Source organism: Calidris pugnax, unplaced genomic scaffold (genome assembly GCF_001431845.1).
Source record: "Calidris pugnax isolate Ruff unplaced genomic scaffold, ASM143184v1 scaffold20, whole genome shotgun sequence".
Classification (NCBI taxonomy): domain Eukaryota; kingdom Metazoa; phylum Chordata; class Aves; order Charadriiformes; family Scolopacidae; genus Calidris; species Calidris pugnax.
Genome location: NW_015094510.1, coordinates 5102045 through 5125287, shown reverse-complemented (window position 1 = coordinate 5125287; position 23243 = coordinate 5102045). Strand labels below are relative to the sequence as shown.

Genomic DNA, 23243 nt, shown 5'->3' with positions numbered 1-23243 from the left:
CTGTGTTTGAATTCCAGGCTCAGACAAAGTTAGGCATCCACAATATAAGTGTCTAAGCTCCATTTACAGGCAGTGAAGTACTAGGACTTCATTCAATTGTCTAAACGAGGGGTCTGCTAACATTTGAGATACTATAAAGTATGCTGCATCCTCTCTAATACAATCAACTACCAATTTAAAAGCATATAAGACAGGGTACCTAAGAAATAACATCTCAGGTAAACAACTGGAAAAAAGAAATTTATTCTTTTTGTGACATTATAATCTTCAATCAAAGGAAATGCACACACACCCCCAAAAGGTAAAATTATATTATTGTGAATCGTGCTTGTACCTTTTTTTTGTCCTACTCCACCTTTGCATTTAACGCTTGATCATAAAACTTTTGAATTACAGAACATAATGTTCTTTTTAATTTTTTCCTCCTCCAAGAAAAATATAACTGAAATCATTTCCTTCAGTATGGAAAGTAAATTTATTTTAATAGGTATAGGAGACGTGAAGAAAACTTGTGAAGAACTGTTCTCAAGCATACTTCCTCACCTCTCCCACCTACAATGATAATTATTGGTTTAAGAAAATAAAATAGTGTAAACAATTATATACAAACAGGAATGTCCACGAGGCTTCTCATACAAATATGCTACCAAACAAAACTACTTGGATAACTTCTATATCATTCTCCTTCCCCAAAAAGGTTGGCACCTTAATAACATCAAATAACAGATGTATCTTTCTCAAAATACTCAGATTTATGAAAATGATCTTTTTTCTTTCCCCAAAGAAAAACAGCTTTTAAATAAAATAAATCTGTGGGAGTATTTAAAAATGTCTTTTTTTGACAGTGCAAATCAGTACTATAGTTCAAATGTGCTTATAATACTATATTCTGATGATTTTTTAAAATTTATTTTATGTATGATCATAGTTCTGGAAGAAAAGAACATGAAAGTTGTTGTATCTCTTTAATTCCCGTGTTTTCAATCCCTATACAGGACCAGTCTTTCCAGAATATTTCAACACCTTCTTCACAAAAAAGAATAAACCATCACCATGAAACTGGCCAGGCATATGTATGACTGCTTTCTGTTTCACGCTTCAATTATGTTCAAAAAAACCAAAACCACATTGTACTATTTGAAAAATCAGACTGAAAGATAAGAGTGCCAGTAAAGCGTGTAGGAGATAAAAAGCTGAAGACAATAGTCCCAAACAAAAGGTAATTATTCAGTATTTTAAGAAGTTTCTTACATTCTCCTCTTTCTCTTGCTGTGCACAAACGCATAACAATATATACAAAGTGTCTGTTCTCTCCATGAACTTGCATACGGTATTTAAGCACAGGCAGACACTAAATATATGCATAGGGGTTTTGTATGAACACCTTAAACATATATATATCTCAAAATATTTCTATGTCATGGCATATTTAATCACGTCGGGGAAGACCCAGCCTTGCAGAGGCTTGCTAATTTAGTGAAAGAGGCTTTAAGCGTCTGGTGATGGTGGACAAAAGGTCTAAGACTTAGAGCAGGGATAGGAGAAAGCGAGGAAGAGTTCAACAGTAAGCATGACACATGAGGAACATCCCCTGTGAACCTCAAGTGCCTGCATGCAAACGCATGCAGAACGGAAAACAAATTGCAGGGAATCCACACAGGTTCTTCCTGACAAGTGAGGAGGAGAGGTTGCATGCTATGGAAAAGAGCAGTTTGAATTCATGGAGCTTTGCACTGGAGCCAGTGACCAATGAGTCCAAAGGTGATGAGCCAAGAACAGGGTGGGTACTGTGATGAGGATGAGGAAGAGATCAAGAAAAGGAAATGAAGCCTCCTTTAGAAAACTGGGGGAAGCCTCACAATCACAAGGATGGTTCTCAGGGGGGATATGAACCACCCCCAACATCTTCTGAAAGGGCAAAATGGTGGAGCACAAAAATTTCAAGAGGATTCTGGAAAAAAACTCTGGTGTACCAGTGACTGACAAACTGATCAGAGGACACACTCAGTTGGACCTGTTACTCAAAAAAAACCCCAAACAAAACCCAAACCAACCCCCCCTTCCTCCCCCCTCCCCCCCCAGAAAAACAACCCAAAAAAGGGAAAAAAACCACCTAGATTTTAGAAGGGCAGATTAAATGTGTTCAAGGATCCATTTGGTGGGGCTAATATAAGACTGTCCTAGAGGGTAAAGGAGCTCAGGAGAGGTGATTGATCATCAATGACAACTTCCTCAAAGCACAAGAAAAGACTAGTGTGATGCCCAGGAACTCGAACAAACACAACTCAAGCAAGGTCAGTGTGGATAATGGGGAAATCCTGACTGAGCTCAGCTGAATCACAAAAGCCAATACTCTCTTGGAGTTTATACTAGTGAGGACAGAGAAGCATGAAAAGAAAGCTATACTATCAGCAAAAGGAAGAGAGAGAAAAATGTGAGGCCACCACTCAACATGGTAGGGAATCTAGTAGCAAAGGACACAGAGAAAGCTGAGGTAGTAGATGATGCCTTCTTTGCCTCAGTTTCTACTGGTAAGGACTGCCTCAAGCCTCACAGGTCCTCTGAGTCTGTGCCAGGATCTGAGAAACAAGAATTACCCGCAGTAGAAGACCAAGGTAGAAAACAATTAAGTAAATTGGACACAGGACAAGATGAGATGCCTCCAGCAGTGCCGAGAAAGGAAGACAATGTCATTGCAAGAACACTGTCTATGGTCTTACAACACTCTAGGTGATAAGAGTAGGTTCCCGATGACTGGAAAAATTGTTCATCTTCCTGGAAGCCACATCCAGTCACATAAGGAGGAGAAGGAGACTGGAAAAAGCCTACATATGTTTGCCAATGGCAAAGTGTTTTTTACCAGCCTGATTGGCTTCTGTGATGAGATGGCTGCCTTAGTTAAAAAGAGGTACCTTGATGTCAGCAACTTTTTTTTTTTTTTGCTCCATACAAACAACTTGATGGAATATGGTCTGGATAGGTGGACTACCAGGTGGCTGGAAATTTGCTTGGACTGCCAGATTCAAAGGGTTGTGATCAGAGGTGCACAGTCCAATGGGCAGCTGGTAAATAGGGGAGGATAATGTGGCCAATGCTGCCTTTGTATCTGATGTCTTGACTGATAAGCGGGATCATGAGACAGAGTGCATCCTCTGCAAGCGCACAGATGACACCAAGCTGGGGGCAAGCACTCTACATGCTGGAAGGCCAGGCTCCTATTCAGAGGGAGCTTGACAGGCTGGATAAAGGGGCAAGAGGCACCTCAAGAAATGCAGCAATGGCAAACATGGAGTCCTGCCCTGGGAAGGAATAACCCCATGCAGCAATACAGACTGGGTGCCAACTAGATAGAAAACAGCTTTGCAGAAAAAGAGCTATTGGTCCTGGTGGATAACCATTTCAGTATGAGCCAGCAGCGTGTCCTTAAAGAAAGGACAATAAAAAAGTAGCCAGAAAGCTCAGGGCAGCAATTCTTTCTTTCTGTGCAGCATATATGAGACTGCACGTGGAATGGCGTGTCCAGTTTCAAGCTCTCAAGTACAGGAAAAACACTGGAGTAAGCCCAGCAAAAGGTCACCAAGTTGGTCAGGAGGCTGGAGGGTATAAAGAATGCCTCTGAGAGCTGTGTGTACTCACCCTCAAGATGCAGAAGTTACTGCAGTTTTAGTCACCTAATGAGAGCACCTATGGACCCAGACTCCTTTTGCACAATGACAGGATAAGAGGCAACAGAGACAAGTTGCATGAAGAAAAGTTCTAATTTCAGACGAAGGAAAAAATTATCACAAGAATGATCAAACCCTGGAACGGGCTGCCCAGCAAGGCCTTGACAAGCCTTGGAGATAGCCCTGGAGATATCAAACATGCTTGGTCAATGCCCTGAAGAAACTGATCTACATGATCCCCCTTCGGGTAGGATGGTGTATTAAATGACCTCTGAAGGTCCCATTCAACTTAGATTACTCCATGACAAGAGAACAATACTCCATGCATTTCACAAGACTATTAAGAATAATCACATGCCCAGCCTTAATATATTTAGTACTTTTCATTTTTATATGATATTTCAGTGGATAATAAATCATTTTTTTCAGTGTAATACACATAAAAGCTAATCATACATCAAAGCTAATCTGTTTAAACATTACACATTTTAATATTGTAACTATTTTTAACTACTTAAAATGTTCTGATGATGCTATTAGAAATAGTATCAGCTAAATAATCTGATCGAGACAGAATGAAATGAGTTGTAATAACATCAAAAAACTGCACTACTTTTTATAGGAGCTTCAACTTCACAAAAACAAACAAACAAACAAACAGGATGTTAAAAAAAAAAACCAACAAGCACCACAACCAATTAAAAAAACACACCAGCTTCTCCCTCTGCTTGTATTTGTTTCTTTAAGGTCACACAGAAAGTATAGGTAGTGGCTTCAGCTCATTCTTTTAGGGTAGAGAGCGATCAAGTTGGAGGCAATTCTATTTGCAGAAAACAACCAACAACCCCAAAATAACCTATTATATCTTATAAAGTGATCATTGAATTACAGAAAGTTTATGAAATTTTCAGAAAGAGTAAAAATCTCAGGAAACTTGAGTCAAACCCATATTGTACGCTCTTCTCCCAGAGTGGAAATACTTAAGTGAAGGTTATTTTCAGAACACAGATTGGGGAATCACAATAAAATCTGATTGCAAGGAATTTTTTTCTAATTGTGGCTATGACATTTAAATTAACACCAACTGTTTGATTACTCAACTCTTTTCCTCCTCCATGATAGATAAATATTTAATGAGAATAATCCCCACTGTGATTGTGAACAGTGTAAAGAAGTTAATTTCACCTCTGTTTTTCCTCAGGTCCCCGAGAAACCGGGTATAATCTGAGGAGTTACAGAATAACTAGCTTTCCTCCAAATCTCTTTATAAGCATTCACCAGAAAGCTAATATTTGTTTAGATATACCTAAAGGAATTCTGCTACCCCAGGAGAAATCCTGCTGAACTTTACACAGGGCAGCCATACTTAGAGTCAGGAACAGTACAGAATAAGTGCAATTTTTGACTTAAGCTGGGTCTTCAGTCTAAGTTACAGATGCAATCGCTCAAAGCCGTAGTCTGTCTGACTCAGATGTACTGATAACACCCTGTTATCAGTAGCACTGGAAGGAACATATGAGGTTCCTTTCAAAACCAGATACGAGGAAATCCACACAGGGGACTATTACATTATTTCTGCTACAAAAATATGCCTCAAAAATATCTCCAGAAATCCAGCGGCCAACAAAGTTATTATTAACCTACAACTTCTCTTTAGTTCTATATTTAATTACTGCATATTGTATCATGAGGAGATGCTAGAGGTAGAAGAACGTTATTAAAACTAAATAACCCTTCTAGTGTAGTAACTAGAGGAGATCCCCAACAGAGAGAGAAAACCACCAAAACGACACATATTTTAAAATATTAAAATATTATTTAAATATAAAAATTCATGACTGATGCTCTTTTCTCTAATATGCTATATACAGAGAAAGAGACAGACATATAGGATAAAAGAATAGCTTATTGTTTTATTCACTAAGAATGGAAGCATTTTTAGTTTAAGAGCGAAAGACAAACAGGAATATATTGAGGTACTAACAGATAGCAGCATTCTGCCTGCAATGGCAGATTTGTAGCAAATGTCTTCACCCAGAGACAAAAAGATGCACTCTTTATACAAGATTATGATTTGCACTAGATGCCAAAACAAGGGTGAGAGAGAACATCTAGATTTACATTCCCATATGAGCCATTAGACCTGTCATAACAACGCTCAGGCAGACACTAGAATATTTTGCCTTAACAACACAAGAGCAGTCTAGAGGCACAGTTCTTCATGAGCACAGAGAGACTTGGCCTAACCATTTCAATTGATACATCACATATATTCCAGATTTTCTACTCTGAACTTGCTAAAACGGAGGTGAACTAGTTGATGAAAGTATTGGGATATTGTATAACAAAACCAGAACGGATCTATCTTCACCCCAGTAGGGCACTTGGATTTCCATATGCTGCTTTGTGTGCTTCTGCTGTGCATCTGTCTCACAGAAAACATTAGATGGTTAGATTCACTATCAATTACAGGCTGGAACAAGTTTGATTTCAATTACAGCAGGAGAGGAAAACAGCTGGGATCCCTAAGGGGAGGTGCAGGCACCAAGGGGGTGAATCAAAAATCAGAATGGTACATTGCATGCTACTAATTAGGGAGAAAAATGAAGTCAATATATATATGTAAACGTTTATTTTTATATAAACCAGAAGTTGCTCTGTTTCACTGCAACTGCATTTGAGACAGAACAGTACCTCATTGACCTGCATCTATTTTGATTCATTTGATAAAGCTGTTTCATGAGGAATTTTAGTGACAGTTTTAAACTAAAAAACAGCTTACTTTTAAAAACAATGTAAAATCTAATTACAAAGATCGGTGTTTGTCCAACATGCCTGAATTACATCCAAGTTAAGAGATTTCTTTTACCAGCAAATAGGCATAGAGAGTTATGATCAGAACAAAATAAAAACTGTAAAAACTTCTGCCAGGGTTAATAATAAAATCTGTATAGGCAAACTACAAAAAATAAAATGTACAGAGCACTCCTCTGAATTCTGACTGCAGCAATTAGTATAATCTAGCCTGAATAGCAGAGAAAAAACTACAACTTTTTTGGTTTTCTTTTTTTTTTTTTTTACATCAAAAAAAGTATTCCTGCATGATGTACTCTTTGGAAACCAAGTCATCTAGATGGAATATATCCAACGAGATATTTGATTAGTCTCAGATACTTTCCTTTAACCTTAGTCCATTTCCTACATCTCTGCATCTCTTTCCTCTCTTGAAGAATGTTTCTGTTACCTTCTGACAAGCTCAGTCATAAGCTTCAGGCTGTCAATATATCCTTCACAAATCTGCCTCCTGCTTTTGTTTATTCCATGCACTTTTTCTCCCTCTTAGGCATGCAAACTGTCAGATTTGTGTGTTCATGTGTTGGGTGGGAGGGGGTGTTTCCACCCCAAAGGAACAGATGTTAATGTTATAAATGCCAATATTCCTAGAAAGGATCATTTTCATCAAAAATCACAGAACAGAGCCTACCCAACAGCATTGCTCAAATAAATGGGACCTTGACTTTGAGATTTTTATTTTCAGTTCTCTCATAAATTAGCCTTTATCTATCATCTGATTCTGTATCTCCAGGGAAGTCTGTACAGAGCTTCGTTCCCTCAAGAAAGAAAACATGGGTTTTGCAGGTTTTTTTTTTTCGTATGTTAAACTAAATTCTCTAGTCATCAGAGTTAGTGCAGGACCTCACAGGTCTTGTCATCTCACAGGATTTATGTTAGCATAAACGGAAGGAGAGAGGTGAAGAAGGTGATGGGTCTTATTTCTATTTCCTTTTTTTTTTTTTTTTTTTTTTTTACATCAAAAAAAGTATTCCTGCATGATGTACTCTTTGGAAACCAAGTCATCTAGATGGAATATATCCAACGAGATATTTGATTAGTCTCAGATACTTTCCTTTAACCTTAGTCCATTTCCTACATCTCTGCATCTCTTTCCTCTCTTGAAGAATGTTTCTGTTACCTTCTGACAAGCTCAGTCATAAGCTTCAGGCTGTCAATATATCCTTCACAAATCTGCCTCCTGCTTTTGTTTATTCCATGCACTTTTTCTCCCTCTTAGGCATGCAAACTGTCAGATTTGTGTGTTCATGTGTTGGGTGGGAGGGGGTGTTTCCACCCCAAAGGAACAGATGTTAATGTTATAAATGCCAATATTCCTAGAAAGGATCATTTTCATCAAAAATCACAGAACAGAGCCTACCCAACAGCATTGCTCAAATAAATGGGACCTTGACTACATCTTCCCGTTTGCAAATAATAAAATTAACCTGGTACAAGATGGAAAACAAAGCTGCGTTATCTGAACTCTATCACATCATTGTTGCTGACTTCACACTTCTGTAACACATTTGGATTGGGAGACAAGAGTGATAGAAACCTCAGTGACAACTGCTATTTGGCCTTACATAGGGATGATATCAAGGAGATTGGCCTGAGGTTTGCCTGATTGTGTGATTAGTGAGGCCACACGGCTCACTAGCTTTGCTTATAGTGGTTTATGCCAGCAACATGATTTATAAATCAACAAACAGTTAAGATAATAACTCCTCCTGAGTAGACATATCCATGGGTATCCAGCACCACACAGAAGGCTGAGCCTAGACGTGCACACAGGAGTTCTCCTGAGAAGCAGGACCCAAACATGTTGCACAGTTGGACTGAGCATCCTCTTACCCTACACACTGGTCTGAACTGGAATGGAGGAAATGCAGCTGTGACTGATGTCTGTGTGTGTGCATCCACGTGTGTGTTGTAGAATGGGTTTCTTAAAAAGCAAATTACTGTCCATGCACTACCATCTCTCCCACATGCTAAATACATTTTAGATTATTCATCACCGACTGATGTGCTTTCATTCCTGCATCCATCCCACCTCAGCTGAGTTCCCCCACAAAATCGTGCTGTCTGAACTGCTACTTAATTAAATACACCAGACACTTACCTAAGAACTTCTGCATCTAAACTTTAGGCGCATCTACCACCAACGTTAAAGGCAATGACTAAACTTTAACTTCAAGAAATAGAAAATCCATTAGGTCTGAAACTTAAGAGGGTTTTTTAGATTCTATTACATACAACGTTAATGGAGATTTGCTTTGCCAAGAATCCTTTAGAAAGAGACTGTGTAATTGCTATTTAGATGAGCAAAGTACTCACAGGTAATTCAACTGTTTTTTAAAAAGCAAGAATACAATACATAATGCATTGCAAAATGAGAAGTCCTCATTCACTCTACAGACCATCAACATTACTTAGCTATTGCTCAGACTGTGAAGATCTATCAATATTAAAACGATAAAAATAAATTTAAATACTTAAAAAGCCTTCCATAAGTAAAGGGTTGGCAGATTTTTTTAAAGCCCAACATTCAGATGGATGAAAAAGAAGCTTTAATTAAACTGATTAGCCAAGGTGCTGTTGTCAGCTGAAGAAACATTAAAAAAAAAAAAAACCAAAGTATTCCATGGCCAGTATCAGCTGATAGAGAAAGAGAATAAATTTTCACATTTTTTAAAAATTTGAGCAAGCATGGGAAATAGTTTACTCATTTGTTTAACTCTCTTGAACTATTGAATCAAGAGCAACAACTCTTAGGGAAAGGCTGTGACAGTTCTGTAAAATCTTCCAGAAATTAGCTTAAAAGCTTAGAACTTTCTTCCTGTTTAGTTACTTTAGAACTTACTTTCTCGTAACTAACATCCAACTTCCATGAAAAGGATCTCCCTAATACTTGTAACTCTTGAAAGATCAGCTTTTACAATTTAATGTTCAGATTAACATACTTTCCTTCAAAAGGTGAACTTGACCACGGAGCATTACATATATATTGTTCTTAGAGCTTTAAATAAAACAGTACATCAGGACTCTTTATTTTGTAATTAATATTGAATGAAATAAAATATTAGAAGTGACAGCTTTTGCTAAAAGATTGCACTCTATTACTCATACAAAAAAAAGACATCCCAAAACTCAGCTAAGAGCTCAAGTGCATGTTTAGTCTTGAATGTTACACTGCTGCCTGAATCCACATTGGTGTGGTCTAACCATTCTCCCTTGCCTCAATAGGAAGTTATATATAGCTAAAGGCACCTAAATTTCTAGTCTCTGAAGCAGAATAGAGTAGAATAGAATAATTTCAATTGGACCTACAAAGATCATCTAGTCCAACTGTGAATCCCACTTACTATTGTGTTCACTTTACTTTGTCCAAACTGTGTACAATGGCTTTTTTCCTTTCATAATTTACTTCAAAAGTCTTGTGTTACTGAATTAATACATAAACACAGCATTCTCTATCATTAGAGAGGAGACATATTAGATAGATATCTAGATTTATATATCTATATACACTAATAGAGATTCAACAAAGTTTATTCAGAATATTTTACACAAACAAAATGAACACAACTCCCTTATCTCTGAAATTCCTATGTTGAGGCTAAAATAGCCTACTATTAAGGCTAAAAAGTCAAATACTCAGTAGGCATTTAGAAAATACAGCTTTAAATTTAATGCCTGATACTGGAAACTCAAGAAATTTTCTTCTGATGTAGCTTAAAGCAAGTCCCAAAGAGTGCTTAGTTTGGGGGAAAGAGGCTGATATTATAAAGGAAACAAACTTTTAACTGTAATCTTACAGTTTGAATAGTTGAACAAATGTAATTAAATGTAACTAAATTTAAATTCCATTTATTACTTTAACCTTTTAAAAAGTTGGAAGTTCTGGACTTCCACATGGAATTTTTTCAGTATTAATTTCAGAGAGACTCTCTCTGAAAAGCACAGATAGTGGAGAGATACTACAGTATATTCATACACAAAAAACCCCAAAACTCAGCGTGGAAACCGACTGGACTGGAGTTCTGCACAGAAAAGAAACTGTGCATCTAAATAGATCATGGCTCCTCCTTACTGCAGAGCTTTAGAAATCAAAGCGTTGAACCCTGGTTCTCCTCCGATTACTACCTCTGAAAGTGGAGGACAGACAGCACCTGCCAGACTCATTTTCTGAGAAGTCCACATGGTGCTCAAAAGGAGATTGTTATTTTCCTTGGCCTACTGGGTTGGAGTCCAGAGCAAGCGTGAAACAAGACTAACAAGAGGATGCCTGGAGAAAGGTACTATTCAGTAGGCCCAGCTGTAAGCCACGAATTGCTCTGATGGGCAACAGCTAACTGCTCGCTTGTCTGAGTGAAGATAAGAGAAAAGGTCTTATTATAACCTTCAGCTGAGCAATTCTCTCTTCCCCCCTGTCAGATGCTACTCCACAGTTCTAGTTCACTACAGGCATTACTTCAACTTCACACCAGTGTGACAACATTGAAAAGAATGTAAACACACTTGCATAAATTTGCAGTAATGCACCTCTTACAGGCCCTGCAGGAATTTTGCCCGTTGAATTCAGTGACAGCAGGTACCAAAATACCTATCATAAAATTAAATGTTTATTTTATTTATTTCAGTGGATCTGATATCTTACCACCCATGGTTTGTCAGGTACCCAAATCTCCCACAAGTACTTCGGCATATCTCCAAAATTCAGTGCCTAAAAAGCAATAATATTTAAATAAAAAAGATGTGTCACTCTTACTGCGGATCTTCAGTCAACCCACCCCCCCAGCGGCCCAATTTTGGTAATACAGAAAACAAAATGTAAGCAAATTTCTGTTGAAGACAGATAAGTTACTTTTTATGAGGGTTGACAAACTTCAGAGTCCATAGCCTGGTGTTACCGAACATATGCGTGGTAACATTTAAAGCACTACATCAAACATCAGTTTGGTTTCTGAAGGCTGATTGTATAACATTTTGCTGCATCCAGGCAACAGATTTTCAGATGGGTTTTTATTGTTCTGTTTAGTGAACTACCAACTGAAATTGCTGTCTCATAATAAGAAGAAACTTTTTTTTTTTCATTTAATGCACTATTAAGCTTTTTATTAAGATATTATTAATCAACCCTGAGACTCTAAAAAGCAAAACCAGCAGATCTTTAAAACTGCAATTAAAGCTGTGTTTAATGTGGGAGCATTAATGGATGTTCATGCTCTGTTACTAACTGCTGAATATAAATAGTGCTATGTACTTCAGGTTCCCTCCTGAGGATAATACTCAGACACCCCCAAAATATCATGTCTCCAAGGACTCAAGTCACAAGGACTCTGTGTGTATGTGAGTCTAAGAGAAATGTGGAAGGAAAGTTCAGTAGGTTACCAAGTTTGTAGAACATTCAAAACTGCCTGTTCCTGGAGGAACTGAATTGGTTCTCCAACCTAACAGCAGAATAGTACTGCAGTCATTCTGAACAATCTAAGCCAGAGCAGGCATTTGGAAGGACAGACAGAAACTCAGGTATCAACCCAGCACCAGGCCTTTGTACTGTTCCATTTTATTTGAGAAAAGAAAGCTTCCCAGAGAGAGAACACTGCATTAAGAGTAATGTTTCTGCAAAGTCGGACCATTTCAAATCCATTCTCTGTAGAGTAATATGCCCAAGTTGCAAAGAAGCGTTTGGTGCACCATATTCAAAAAGGACATTGGTATTCTGTACCAAATGGTTTATCCATTCCTTTACCATCGGATAGTGAGCAAAAACCTCAAAAAACTTTATATGAAATATTATTTTTACTCACAATAGAAAACACATGTCTCTTCCAAAGTACTCCCAACAGGTACCTCAGATATCTCAGACAGGTTCTGTGTTCTTGGAGAATCATATCACAGTTCTGAAAGCTTTTTAAAGAAATCTCCTTGAAAGCAGAAAGTCATCTTAAGTATTTTATCTACCAAAAATATTCTCCCCTAATATCTGAAATCACATTTCCAACTAACTTCAGGAGGTCCCTTCTTTGTCATCTAAAATTTCATTTGAAAAAAACAAAACCAAGATGCTTTACACATGCAGAAATGTTATTTGGTCATATACTGTGAATGAAAAGGCACTTACACAATCCATGGAGATTAATACGTATAGTTTAACAAAAAGGTAAAAGCCACTGAGAATGCCTCATTTTAAAATCTGCCTGTATCTCCTCTGATATTTTACATATGATTGTTTTCCTCATTTACATGAGTACAAATGAAGAGCAATTCGCCCAAAGGCAATAGAATTAAACCGGTAAAAATGCAAAGGAGTCCCTGTGGACCAAACTCTCTTTTTAGAATGTATATTGCACAGTATTATCCACTTTGATAAAATGACGAGTTCTTGAAGGCAAACTCTATGTTACCAAATACCTTCTGACTTGTTAGAAAGTCACCTTTACAGAAATAAGTCACCTTTGCAGAAATAATAAGTATTGCTTCCTGAAAATAATTGGAAAGGACTCGCAAGAGTAATTGAAATAACAACAAATAATGAATGTTTACCCCTCCTCCTTTGCTAGTTGAAAGCTAAGGGAGACCATCCAAATAAACCAGGAATGAGCAGGAATAAAATCTCATTCATATAACAATTGCAGATTGAGAAGACAAATGCATGGCATCATTAAATACGATGCCTTTTTTTGACATAGCTACTTTCTCAAAAAGCAGAGTACTGCTACATCAGAAGAGAAATATGTCTTTCTCACTTTCCCTTTCTTTTGGGAATGGTTAAGATCATTATGTATTGCAGAGCCAGCAAAGAGAACCAGGGAAGCAACAGCGTTGCAACAGCTTCTCTGGCTTCCTTCTACAGCTTCCCAGTGCCCACCAGCACACGGTAGAAAGCTGTAAATGAAGTGGCTCCTGCTCTCAGTCTTATAACCAGTGGCAATTCCAACTGGAATTAAACGTGGACTATACTCTTCACCCAAATAAATTACAGCAGGGAAGGGAATTAAAAAAAAAAAAAAAAACAGTAGCTGTAAAGAACGAGTAACATGAAACGTATTTTTAAGTATTACAAAAAAATGGTTTGAAGTTCTAACAGGAGATGAGTCCATTGTCCCCGAAGTCAGTGTAGAAAGTACTCCCATCAGTTGATGACCTAAATTCATGATTTCTGAAATGGCTCATGGCTGCCTTACATTTAAAATTCAGGGCTGTATTCAAGAGGTCGTAAGTATATATAGCTTCTTCCCTAAAAGGTGTTCAAAAGTCAGCATAATTTAAGGTATCATAGAACATGCAAGATTTGTTTCTGTCGAACTTAGTATAGTTTTATTGTTTTCTTTCCAACTGTTCCTCTATTTCATGAGCTGACATTGGCAAAATCCTTCAGCCAAAATGCACACTGGCTTTTTGTTTCATTTATCATCCAACATTTACAAACAAAAACGTTGTGGGAATATCTTGAGCTAAACAGTTTGGATGGAGGAGGGAAATGACAAAGTCAGCATCACAGATGAGATTGCAATCCAACAGCAAGGAAGATAACACAGAAAAAACTTGCCAATTGCTTTTCCCAATAAAATGAACAGATAGAACCACAGACCTCTAAGAGTAATGAAAACAACCTACTGTGTCATCATTTTATGCAAGAAAGGGAGAGAGAAGATTAGCCTAAAACTCCTACAATAATATGGATTTTTTCAGCTGACAAAAGCAATACTATATAAAATCTTTTCTGTGCTTTATTTCTAATTACCTTCTATCCTTTAATGAACAAGAAAGCACTTGATCTTGAAAGTCCTTGTGCAGTCAAAACTCCCACTAAAATTAATGGGACGTTTTTTCCAGCCTAAGAGCTCTGAGATCAGTCCTCAAACTTAGCTCTTCCTAAGCTTCTTCCATTAATCAAACTTCTTAGTTTTTTTCCTCTCTGTTTCTACTAGGATCATGTACTAAAAAAAAAAACGAAACCCAGACACCAGAAATCTTAACCTTGCCTGAGGAAGAAAACCTGCCGTACCTAGTTATCCTCAAAACTTTAGCTCAATTTCACAAGTAAAACCCTGATTCTAAAGAACCCTGATTACTTGGACACCAAATACTGAATTTTGGCCTCTTCAGACACTTGGTACAGATGTTGCCACACAGTGCCTGGGGATGTTAAGCTGTCAGAATCACACAACTGGAATGTGTGTACACAAACTTTCTAAGCAGGCAAATCTCTCTGAAACTAACGGACCAAAACATAAAGGACTCTGAACAGCCTCATTTCTCACTCCCAGCAAATAAGGAGTTAAGGGACTGAGGTTCAATGCCCAGTTCTCCCACCTAGCCTCACACCACCTGCAGGTCTGACATTTCAGTGCCTAAAAGGGATGAAATTAAATCCTTATTTGTATGCCTCAGTAAATCACTTTGATTTGAAGGCTGTTGGTCACTCATATCAGGAAAATTGCAATTCTTACACGTTTTTTAAAAATCCAACTACCCAAAAAAGCATAGCCAGAAAATTCTGTACTCAAAAGAATTTACTGTCTTTTTGGCTGTAATACAGTAGCATCATTATCCCACCATAATTCTCCGTTTTCTCCCACTGAAATAGTATAGGAGGCTCTTGCACAGAAATGAAAATAAAATACACCGTAACCCATCAAATCGGGTAGTACTAACAGTGTCCTAAGAAAAACTATGAGACTTGTTTATGGCTGATCATTAATAGGCCTTAGCCAGGATAATTTCCTTTTTTCATTTTTACACTCCACTAGCACAGTAGCTATATATACCAGAGAACTGACAGGACAGCACGGCATTTAATTGCTCATTTAGAGACCCTGTGAGAGGCTGCACTCCACCAGCATACAGCCTAGAAATGACACAGTTCTGCACGGATCCTTACCTAGGATTATACCTTTCTGTGAAGATGCTTTAATACCTGGGAAGATTCTGTAACATTGCCTTCATTTATGAAGAATTCAAGCATAATGAACTACTGATCTTTTAATTATACTGAAGAAATAAAAGATCCAGCAGATGACAGAAAGAAGAAATCAGGATGATGGACTGATTTGCACTTTGACACAATAACACACAAACACACACAGAATACCTCCACAATAAACATTCAGTTGGCACCAGATAAGTCCTTGCCAATTCACTGAGTTCTCCTCTTTGCCAGCTGGCATGTTTTAAATTGACTTCGGCATTCTCTTGCCTGCAGCTGGCCTTTATTTTTTAATGCTGTAATTTACAGGACTTGAAAACACACAGAAAAATATTAAATAAATAATACCTACTGGTGATGGTTGCTCATCATGGAATAGAAAGAAAAACCAACCCAAAGTAAAAGCAGTAACTACATCAGTTACAGCAATTGTGCTTGTTTTCAAAAACAAAACCAACAAGAAACCCACATAGGCACAGTCACGTTCTAAAGGATGAAGCAAAACCTTAAAAGGCAAATTGTAATTTATCCAAAAGAATGAAGTAAGAATATAATGTCAGTATTAGAACTGAAAGGTTCACAAGACATGCAATTGTTTTCCTGTGTGAGCAATTAAGTATGTTTTTTAGAAAGACAAATGAACATTTTGTTAGATAAAGAAACCGAGTACTATTTTCATTGCTTGCTTTTTTTTTATTTTTTTTAAAAAGCAACCCTGCTCTAGAATCCACCTGCACTGGTGTTACCAGTGAATAGAGAACACAGCAAATCTAGTAGGATAAATATCTTTGAGATCACAGAGAAATTCTACCCCATTAGAAGAAAGACAAAAAGAGACCTCATAATTTATTTCCGATTGTTAAGGCATGTGCATTCCCCCATGCAACCTCTGTACTTGCAATAATACTCTATGTTATCAAAAATTTACTGTTAGAGTCCTGTTTCTTAGTCACCCTTGCCTCATGGACCTATATTCCCTCCTTTGTCCCAGAATCCTTTGTTAAATAAATCTCTGCTACTTGACTAGTAACTGTTAAAATGAGATGTAGAGAGGAGCTAACACTGCAAAGACAGTGCAAACCTTAACAGCAAGTTCACCTTTCATATTCTAGAGTGAATTCATTGGTCTCATCTATGTAATGTCTAATTAATGTTGATCTCCTGATGTGAGACCATTTACAGCACAGGTGTAAAACTTTATCACATGTAAGGGATTGAATCTATAATTTCAACAGAAGACTGCTTATTTTGAGCATAGACATCTAGATGCAGTCCACACATAAGGACAACATAATCCAATAATTAAGTGAAAACATCTTGGTATTTATAGTACAGTGCCATTCTTTATGGCTGAAATAGGTCTGGAGTGACTCTTAATGATGACAGTTTATAACTTGTTTCAGCCATAAAAGATTATATTAGCATCTTGCAAATATCAAATTGTTGTGGGTTTTTGCTTCTTCTATGTTGCCTAAAATTATGATCTGTGAAGTCTTCCATCCTCATCCCAAGGGCAAAGGAAAGACATAGTTATATAAGACAAAGAATAATGTGTGGTTCTTGAGAAACAGACAACCATTATTTAGGCCTGTGTGGATTACTCCTACATGAAACAAATTGGTGGTTTCAATTTAGCTCAAAGTAAGATGTGATTTATCTATGAAAAACCACAAGTAGACTACTTATTGGTAACCGTAAGGTCAAAAAGTTCAAAGACTCAAACCGCTACCCGACCAACGGTGACTGGTTCTTTGCACTGCTCTACGTTGCCCTACATCTCTTCTGTGGATGACCTGTGACAAAAGTGGATGACAAAGGTCTATACATCACCTCGCATGACGGTGAAACTACAGAAGGGTCACTTATATAAAAGCACGACAACATCCAGGGGAGAGATTGATTCAGTACCTGCAGCATTAAGTCAGCAAACCATATGCAATGGGAAAAATAAAAAAGAGCACACTTTTGTACTCCCCAGATATTTCTAAATGCTAAGTAACAGTATGCTAAAAAAAAACCACACCAAAAAACCAACAACAACAAAACCCAAAAATAATCCAGCAAGAAAAGAAAAAAGCCAAAAAAAAAAAAAAACCAAAAAAAAAAAAAAACCAAAAAAAAAAAAAAACCAAAAAAAAAAAAAAACCAAAAAAAAAAAAAAACCAAAAAAAAAAAAAAACCAAAAAAAAAAAAAAACCAAAAAAAAAAAAAAACCAAAAAAAAAAAAAAACCAAAAAAAAAAAAAAACCAAAAAAAAAAAAAAACCAAAAAAAAAAAAAGTGAAATTAAATCTCTCTTTAAAAGCTATAAAATCTCCAATTTTCTCTCAGAGGCTGCATATTATGTTGCAAAGGACAATCCTTTATAACTCAGAAGAGGACTCTAGTGTTGTGGGAAGACTCTTAGTCATGCAAAGCTACATTTTAATAAAATCCCAAAGGTAGGTGTGATTCAGCTTTGAAATTGGCACTATGATTCAACGTACTAATTTTTGCTCAATTTAATGCTTTGACTTCAGTCCTGTGAACTCTATAAGCTCAAATCCATGCTGGGAATAAACATATATGCTGAGACTTTCTGGTAATGATTTGCACAGGTAGCACAGCAATTCTCTGTTATGAAGTGAAGAAATTATGAAGGGAACAGCAGCCTTCTGGTTGAGGAGGAGAGGCACAGTTAATTAGTGCTGCCATTCAAAGAAAATAAGTGTAAACTTCTGACAATAGTCAGAAGAAAATCATAAGGAGTTTATTGTGATCAGTTTATTTTTCTCACTATAAAGAATAGCGATAAAGTAATCCTAATGAAGACCATCAGGATATCAAAGAAACAAATCAATGCTTGAAAGAAACTTCAGAAGTTACCCTGATTACAATGCCTGGGATGTGATTGACTGAGCCCACTGTTAGTAACTTTTCCCTTTCACAAACCAAAAAAAATATTTTGTCAAGATTTACATAAAGAACCTACATTGTTACAGACATTCCTATTCAATTATTCATATACCTTGTTTCTAGGAAGTCTAATCTTATTTCCTCTTCTGTCTGAATGTCACAAATTTTATCCCAGTTCTTACACCAATGTTAATATTAGAAGGAGAGGAAGGGGATGCGCTGAGGTTTAACCCTTTATATACTAAGCAATAGAATTAACACAGTTGCCTGCCTAATCAGTCAAAGGCTGATATATATCTTAAGATATATTAACTGATCTGTATTGATCCCATTGTCATCCATTATCTCCATATTAAGAAAAAAAGAAATTACACCTTCCCTATTGTGCATAAATATGACTACTTTTAAAACAAACAACATAGTCTTCAATCTCTTTAAAATTTTTCTAAGTCTACAAAAGCCAAGCTTAAAGTCAAAACAGAATTTGTTAGAGAAATGCTGTGTTTGCAGTAATTTGGATAGCAAACATGCCCCATTCATATTAAAGAACCAGATTTAAAAAGTTTTTTTCAACAAGATAATGCCAAACTGAACTTAAAGGTCTAAAACCTTGGCTTGTTATACCATCCCACACTAATCCTGACATTGTCGGCAGTTGATTTGTATCAGTGACTATTATAATATAATGTAATTAGTAATGGTAATATTACCACAAATAGTATAAACAGCCCTGCTCTACTGCCTTTAAATTAGTTTTGTAAGCATGTTAATAACATACCATCAAGCGTCAATACAAATCCTTGACAGCTTCTTGAAAAAAGATTATGCATGTCTAAGCAATTTTCTCATACACAGGTTTTCTTTAGAAAACATGTTGTCACTATTCCATTAGCTCAAGAGGGAGTGAATGAATAAAAGAATCTCTGCTAAAGAAGTCTGACTGCTAGCCAGGAAAACATATGTTCAATAGTCTGTATTTACTGCTGGCTGGGATAGGGTTGTAGGTACCACAGCATCAAATGAATTTCTTCTTTAAAAGATGACTAGCAGCTCAGTGAATCTTTTTCATTTTCAAAGTGGGAACCCTTTGAATGGCACAAACCCTCATTTTGACAGTATTTCAACAGGAACTGTTGGAATGAAAACAGAGTAGATTAACAGATGTGTAGGGCAGACACCTCAGGTCCGATCCAAAGTCTATGAAGTCCACCAGAATTTGGAAGGTGTCCTAGTCACCTTCCTGAAACCACTAAAAAGACAACACACACACACCCCCAGAAACCCACCAAAACCAAACCCAAAATTAAATTAATGTATTTTTGCTGCATATCACACTATAATTTGAGTGCCCAACTCCCTCTGGTCAAATGCTACATCATTGGCAAAGGTAGAAACATGGTCTGTATCCAGTTTTTCATCTCGTATTATGCTGATCTGCCCTCTGGAAGTGCTGCTCCTTTTACTAGAGATGGAGCCCAGAGTGTTAGAACTTCAATGTCTACCATTTTGCTGTTGAAAAGTTCAGCAAGAAGAATCTTATCATCACTGTTCAAAGATATTTTCCATACCATTAGATAGTTGGCTGATTTGATTCTCTTTCCATTTTGTACGTTACTATTAGCCTAATAAGACATTCGGAATGCCAATAGGTATCCTTAACACTGTAATATGATGCATACGAAGTTAGAGAAAAGTCTGTTTTGTCAGCTTAAATTACATAAAGATGGAAACCACATTTTTCTCTAATTTCATTTTTTTAGAAACAGTGGAACCATTTTAACTCAGTGTTCTTCAAATTTTTTTATGTCTAGAGTCAATATCTTTCATGGAATATTTCAGTCCAAATTTTTACAGATTGGTTACTGCAAGCAAAGATAAAATGGAATAATAGAAGAGGGGTTTGTGGGGTGTGGGTGGTGCATAGTTGTTGTGGTGGTTTCTGGGGTTCTTTTTGAAAAGCCCACACAATCTTAACTATGGCTATTTTGATAGAAATTTACATTCACAGATATACTCAGTTTCTCTGAAGGAAATTCCATGTTATGTGACTATATTAAATATTTTCTATCTTTCACTTATCAATACCTTCACAATCATTTTATTGAAATCATTATCTTGAGTAACGAAACTCACCACTTCTGACTTTTAAATTTTACCTCTTACTTGGAAAGCCAAGAAAATGGAAAAGATGGTTGAGTCAACCTAAACAGAATTCTTCCCTCAACCCTCAAATAAAGCTCTCTTGTCTTTACATAGATGTAAAGTCATCTATTTCCACTTCTGGAGCTGAGCTGAAATCATAGAATCATAGAATGATTAGAGTTGGAAGGGACCTTAAGGATCATCAAGTTCCAACCCCCCTGCCATGGGCAGGGACACCTCCCACTAGACCAGGTTGCTCAAAGCCCCATCCTTGAACACTACCAGGGAAGGGGCATCCACAACTTCTCTGGGAAATCTGTTCCAGTGTCTCACCACCCACACAGTAAAGAATTTCTTTCTAGTAACTAATTTAAATCTCCCCTCTTTCAATTTAAAACCACTACCCCTTGTCCTGTCACTACATTCCCCGACAAAGAGTCCCTCTCCAGCTCTCCTGCGGGCTCCCCTCAGATACTGGAAAGCTGAATGTTACTGCTGCTTGCCCTGTTTTGATTTCATTTAACATTTTTACATTTTAAGAGGCTGATGTTTAACAATTAGTAATATTATGTGAAAATAAGCAACAATTTTAATTCTCAAATTCAGGGTCATCGTGAAGTTACCCCTCCGGTAGTGAGGTATTCCACTTAGAGAAGAGGAAATAAATCCTTCAAGATTTCCAGCATCTAAGGATTGCTTAGACTGGAAAAATTAGAGATCCATTACATCTTTCACTTCTATGGCAGCTGGCATGAAAATACAGAGAAACAAGATATGACTCTTCCTTTCCCTCCCTTCACCTAAGACAATCACGTAGAACTAGGACTGACCAGGATGATACTGTTCTGTGACTCAGTTGCAGTTTAAGCAGCCAAGATGAGCCTCTTCATTACACTTAAGCTACTGACAAAATATAAAAATCATTCACTCGATTAGTCTATTATATTAATAACTTTAAAAAATATCAGTTGTGCAAGTTTTATATTACATTGACTTTTAGTGTCCTATTGCAAATCCAATATTCCCTGATGTGATACAGAATCCTCTGATGTAATATAGCAGCTGATAACACAGCAACACACTTGAAGCTTTTATTAACTCTGAAATCCAACATCACTTTTTCATTATTTTCATAAAATTCAGTATTATCTTAAGAAAATATTAGCACATCAATGAATTTAGAATCCATTTTACCACAATAATTTCTTATGTCAGATTTTGCAAAGGTAGATTGATACAACTGCTACATGTAATTACAGAGAATCTTCTAAATTCTGAATTTAGGAAAACAAAATAATTTTTAAAATCCTAAACTTAAAATACAAATGATCAGCTTACTGCCAAAAGAAAATAATTTTATGAAGTCTGAATGAAACTGTGAAAATCACGCTACAAGTTAAAGACAGGGAAGGGAAATGTAGAGATTAACTTTTTAATTGCATAAATTTTGTCTAGTACGTTTTACTAAAAAGCATTTGCTGCAATAGCATTGCCCAAATTTCTTCAAATTAATTATATGGATCATTCAACTAATTGTTTTACTCCCCAAACAAATTCTAATCACTAAGTGTATCACAAAGCTTTTTTCCCGACAGAGCATTTATTCAAAGTGTTATATAAAGCAAGTCACTCTGTGTTCTCTCTCTCTTTTATATACATGTATTACTTATTTATTTGTATTTGGATAAGTAGGAGGAAGAAATCAAATTCCCAGCCCCCATTTGATTGAGGATTGATTGAGGAGGAAAACCTCAACAGTTGAAAGCAAAAGATTAAACTTGAGCTAAAGTTCTACATTAAGCTGCCTGAGACTTTAAAATCCTCTGTGAAGACTAAAGAGGAAGACCTTCTCACCTTTCAAATTTTATCGTGTGGTTTTCAAACCAACATCAGTTATTTACTACTTCTGCATTAAATTACACAATCTATAGGAAGTATTATGATCCTAATTACAACAGAGTCAGTCAGACTTTTTCAGAATTTCAGAAATTAGAAGAACTTCTGAGCTTCCAGGTCTAGGCATATACAATGTAACGGGGTGCCATGACTAAGACAACCCCATTTCATCCTGTTTCTGCCTGACAGAAAGTAAACCCAACTAGAAAGAAAGAAAAAAAAGAATAAAAAAACCAAACAAAAACAAAACAAAACAACGCCAGAACCGAAATAGCCATAAATATTTGAATGTGCCACATGACATGTAGTGGGTTGTTGGGTCAGATGACATTCAGAGGAACTGGTTTAAGTCAAGGATCTGTCTGGCTCAGTATCTTGTCTCCAACCATCTTGACAACTTCTGTGAAATGGCTCCAGTACAAACTCAAGAAGACTCAGTTATCTGGATCTACAGTGGATTCATTCCGTCATAGGTCTAAAATAAATGTGTAGTTTCTTGTGTGCATACATTATGCAGGATCAGTCATTCTTATAGAGAAAAAACAAACAAAAAAAAACCAGAACAGGCAAAACCAGTTCCTTATTTCAGAAAACAGACCCCAAACTAGAATTTACAACAGACAATTCATGCTGGCCCTAGGAAAAGCAAGAGTCAAACAGGCATCCCTCAAGCTTTCTCCCAGCTTCTGATTATTTGAAAATCAGCCTGATATTTACAAGCCCACAACTTTTCTCAATATTTCATACTTATTCAGGATAATTTCTTCAACAACTGACAGAAGTGATCATATGAGTAGAAAGAAGTTAGCTAGAGCTGAGCTGGCCTATCTAGGCAACTGTGAGGCTTCAGAGTGGGGTTTTGATTTCTCTGTTCCTAAT

The 23243-nt window shown here is 36.8% G+C and overlaps 1 protein-coding gene across 4 annotated transcripts in view; it reads right to left on the bottom strand.

Moving 5' to 3' along the window:
• The window catches only part of PCDH9 (protocadherin 9), a 737828-nt gene that overhangs the window by 388773 nt on the left and 325812 nt on the right, over positions 1–23243 (bottom strand). For 2 of the 4 annotated variants that reach the window (XM_014965920.1, XM_014965922.1), the window contains exon 3: positions 11158–11223. The exons of the other annotated variants lie outside the window; for them this stretch is intronic. In XM_014965920.1, coding sequence (XP_014821406.1) covers positions 11158–11223 — 66 coding nt within the window. The remainder of the gene's footprint in view (positions 1–11157; positions 11224–23243) is intronic. 4 annotated transcript variants of the gene reach the window in all.